This window comes from Myotis nattereri (genome assembly GCF_964212035.1).
Source record: "Myotis nattereri genome assembly, chromosome: 4".
NCBI lineage: Eukaryota > Metazoa > Chordata > Mammalia > Chiroptera > Vespertilionidae > Myotis > Myotis nattereri.
This window is the reverse complement of record NC_138079.1, coordinates 67,902,970-67,907,661: the sequence shown is the minus strand read 5'-3', so window position 1 is coordinate 67,907,661 and position 4,692 is coordinate 67,902,970. Positions and strand designations below refer to the sequence as shown.

Below are 4,692 nucleotides of genomic sequence, written 5' to 3'. Positions count from 1 at the left end.
CACACCTCATTTATACTCTATTATTTGTATTATTGATAAAATCTTTTTGGTTTCCTTTAGCTTTTCCAATTTTCTTTTCAGCCTTTCTGGACTTCACACATTTATAAAATCTTTGTGTCTTTCATATCTACCTGCCTGATTCAGTTTTCTGCTTGTTTGCCTCAAAATATTTTTTTAAAATAGTTACTTTTAAAATTTACAAACTTTGGTACATGAAAACACAATGTAACAGTTTGGCTAAACTTTTCATATAAAATCTTAGCTCCTAACTTTAATTAGTTCTCACTGGCTTATATAAAAGTTACCATATACATAATAAACATAGGAAACTTATTTCTTATGACTTTTATCTTAGATGTAACTTGATACATTTAGTTCAAATGACTCAAATTTACTATTAGTAATAATAGTCAAAACTTTTTCTTATTTCACACTTACGATTCAAAGTAAATATAATTTCTAAAGGGAATGGAATTCTTATACAGTTATTGGTGCAAAATAGGAGAATTAATGTAAAACATCCTTAATCAGGAATGCACATTTTATTTGTACTACTCATTTTCCATGAATTTTAAAAATGATTTGAGGCATTTTAGAATAAAATACAGAATAGGACAAGGGAATTTAAAAATAAAATTGAACAACTAAGAAGATACAGAAAAGTAAAGGTTTTTATGTGCTACTTACTAACATGTTGCTTTTTTTTGCACACAAATGCAGCTTTCAGTTTCCTGCATCTAAGGTAAGCATAGTGGGCAGTGCGTATGGGGGGTTTTTTTTGTTTATTTTTATTTTGTTTGTTTTTTTAATAATAGAAAGTATGGAAATTTCTTTGAACAACCAGGCCTTCTAAGTGAATCTAAAGTGAATGAGGAATTTGTTGTATGCCTCTTTATATAGACTACATAAAATAAACAACATAAGTGTGTCCAGTTGCAAGCTCATAGAAGAGATGTCAAATAAACATTTCTTAAACTGGTTTAAAAAGTATATTAAGAAATTTAGAAAAAAACACACACAAAAAATGTTATAAAGCACCAATTCAACCACCCCTGGGTAACTTTTTCCAAAAGCATACCTACATATTTTTAAATAGCTATAGTCAGAGTAAGTTACTTAGTATACTGTAAGCACTTTACATTACACATATTTTTCTATCTACATAATTTAGACATTATCACTTAATGGCTAAATAAGATTCAATTATAATGAGGATGCTCCATCTTTCTCATACTTTGAAGACTTGAGCTATTTATACTTCTTAGCTAATGTTGAGTGGCATTTTTTGTAGAGGTTAGATTCTGTTATGGACATGTAAGAAACCTTGTATGATCAAAATCACCCATGAAAAGCCTTTTCTTTACCTAGAAGTATATAATATTATTTTTCAATGAGCCCATCATAGAAGTATTTCCTCCTGATTTGGATCCGATTGCTGATTGTTCAGCAGAGAATCAGATGAAATGTTTGGCTTCCTTTTAAGCGCCAGGTTGAAGAGGATTGTCTTTCAGAGCATAGAGTGTGCATAGTTGATTCTAGTAAGTTAAATGGACGTGATAGGACTCCACTTTGAACATCTTCAGACATTTGACGTGTGTGTGTGTGTGTGTGTGTGTGTGTGTGTGTGTGTAAGAGAGAGCGTGATTGTAATACTGTAGTGAAAACTCTCTAGATAGGGCATGCCTGAAGGGCGAGGACTGTGGACTCCATCGTTTTAGAGAAGCACCAAGGGCAGCCTCTGCTTATACCCAGCCATTTGTTAAAGACACGCAGGAAAGCCTGTAAACCTGTAAGTACCTAAAATTATGCAAGGCACTTTGGATTGGTGAATAAGTATGAGATAACTCCAGCCCACGTGATACACTCTAAGAAATAAATTTCCTAACAAAGCTATTAATTAAAATTATACCCAAACTTCTATTAGCTCAATTGATTATAAAACAAAACAAAAATATCTAGTTTAGGCCTGATCCTTGGGTGGATTTCTTTTTCTCTCAATATTTCGTTATGAAGTCTTAAAGGGAAATGCTGAAGCAACTTAAATCCCTCTTTTTGAAAAAATAGTAGCATGTGATCTGTTTTTAGTATATGGGTAGTTGGAGAATAGATGGAGCTTACTTGCTGTTGCAAATTGATAAAACAGTGATGAAGTCAAAACATTGACTCAGAGGGTAAAACTTAAAACTTGTAAAAGAAAAACGCAGTCACCTGTGTGAATGTATGTTGTGCATGCATATTGCGTTTAGATATATTTAAACGTGATTTCTGATATTCTCGAGAACTGGGAACGACTCAACTTTTGTAGTGTCAGTAATCACTTACTAAACATTATTTATATCCACAGATTGAATTGTAGGTTTAGTAACATATCCATTCATATCCCCCCCCCCATGAGTCTGTTGGAACGTTTATATCGAGCCGTTCCAGTTTCCCTATATACCCTCCTCGTGACCTTTGGGGCCTGATGTTCTCAACGCGCACTTGAAACTATGGACGCTGCGCTTCCTCCCAAAGGCCGAAGGAGGGTAAGAGTACGAGAGGGATTTGTGGGCCGAACTTCAGTAGGCTGGCGAGGTGTTGCCGACGCTTTGGGGTGTAGAGTAGGAAAGGGGGGTCGTGCTCTTCCCAAGAAGATGCCCGGCGATAAAGTGCGGCGTCGGACTCCCCCTGACTGCGTCTCCAGTAAGTCCGCCCAGTTCAGCTCCTCGGGACTCCTTCGCGCCGCTCGCCAAGTGCTTCCGGGTCACGGCAGGCGTCGCTTCCGCAGCAGCATGGCGGCCGCGGAGGACGGGCAGCTGGCGGGGGACTGCGAAGGAGAGCGGCTGGATTTCCTGCGGGACCGGCACGTGCGGTTCTTCCAGCGCTGCCTCCAGGTCTTGCCGGAGCGCTATTCTTCGCTGGAGACCAGCAGGTAACTGGTGGCCACAGTCAACCGGGCCGGCCCGGGGTCGGGACCCCGGCGCTGTTCCGCCGCGGAGCCGGCCGGCTAACGGGGCGCGGCGGGGGGCTGCGCCGCCGCCCACCTGGCCCTGCCCCTGCCCCGCGCCTCCCTCTGCGCGGCGCCTGTGATCACTCTCTTCCCTCCGAGCTGCGGCGAGAGGACTCGGGGAGCTGTACGCCTAGGGCTTTGGCAGGCTCCGGTTTCCGCCTTTTTCACTTCCCCACCTTGTACCCTGTACACTCCGAGCTTTTTCACTCCGTCTTCCCGGCCTCATCACTTTCGAGGATAAAAGGAAAAAGACAAAGCGTTTGTCATTATATTTTAGATAAACAGCCTCTCCTGTGTTGCCCTTTCCCAGTTCATTGGCTGTTTTTGTTGTTTTTTTTAAACCGAGGTAGCATTGGTTAATAACATACAAATTTCAGGTGTTCAGCATTGTAACTCGATATCTGTATACGCTGTTGGGCGCTCATCACTACAAGTCTGTTTCCATCCTTTACCCTGTATTGGCCTCATTGACTCGTGACCGAATGCCTGTCTTGTGTTTGATGTATGGGAGCAGCAGAGATCCTCTGAGGTCTGGGTAGAAGTGAACTTTCCAGGAACTGGAAATCTAGTGACAGAGAAGGTTGGCGAGGGAGGTGCGGTGCTGCTTGAAGCAGCCTGGAAAAGTGTATTTGCAGTGAGATGTGATCTGGCAGAGGCTGAGAAACTGTGAATTAGTCATTCAGAGGGAAAGTCGGGACGGGAAGGGCGGGAGGAGGAGGAGGCGTCTGCTCTGCGTTGCTGTTTGAAGTGAGGCTCCAAAGCTGCGTGAGACTGCATGGGAAGAGCAGGTGGTTTTTGCTCTGATCTCTCCACATTTTCTCAGCTCTGGGTCTTTGATGTATTTTGAACAGTGTCTGACTGGGTCAGTTTTGGAAGTGTTATAGATTATTTCTGTATACTGTTCAGGAAACATTTATTAGTATGTTAGGTGCTGTAATACAGCTGACCAAGATAAGCAAGCAGTTTCAATAGAGTTCAATGCTATTAGAGGAGGTAGGATTCTTGGGAGCTTATCGGAAGGGCAGTACCTAATCCAGATTTCTTTAGAGATGCCTTCTCTAATCACCCTTTCCAAAAGACACCACTTCCAGTCACCACCCGAAACTATACATTTATTGGCTTATTTGTTTAATATATTTTTTCATACTGGATTGTAAACTTCATGAAGGTAGGGTCTTTGTCTATCTTGTTTATTTAACATTAGGGGTGCCCTGTCCAATATGGTGGCCATTAGCCACCTTTGACTATTTAAATTTGAATTAATTAAAATTAAATTAAAAATTCCATTCTGTTTACAGTAGCCACTATAGTTCAAATGCTCAGTCACCACATTGGCAATGACTTTTGCTTCTCTTTCTGTCATCTCAGAAAATCTTAGTGGACAGCATTGTACTGGGACATTGAGCAGTTTTGGGCACACGAGAAGCATTAAATAAATATTTATTGAATAATGTAAGCTGAGCCCTGAGAGATGAACAGATTCTTGTTCAAAAAGAGTAAAGCATTATTTATATGCCTTTCTGTATCCATCAGTATTGATTGACTAGCAGAGCCCATGCCTATACTTAAGATTTCCATTTATATAATATCATTAACCAATGTTACCTCAATAAATTTAATTTTTTTAAAAGAGTTCCAAAATCGTATGATATAGGATGTTAAGAAATATTTTGATGAACACATTTATATCTTATTGGGATTAA

At 40.2% G+C, this 4,692-nt stretch overlaps 1 protein-coding gene across 2 annotated transcripts in view; it reads left to right on the top strand.

Moving 5' to 3' along the window:
• Window positions 1–2,746: 2,746 nt before the first annotated feature.
• The window catches only part of PGGT1B (protein geranylgeranyltransferase type I subunit beta), a 40,412-nt gene continuing 38,466 nt past the window's right edge, over window positions 2,747–4,692 (top strand). For both annotated transcript variants that reach the window (XM_081089131.1, XM_081089132.1), the window contains exon 1: window positions 2,747–2,911. In XM_081089131.1, the coding sequence (XP_080945257.1) occupies window positions 2,772–2,911 (140 nt within the window). In that variant the 5' untranslated portion in view covers window positions 2,747–2,771. The remainder of the gene's footprint in view (window positions 2,912–4,692) is intronic.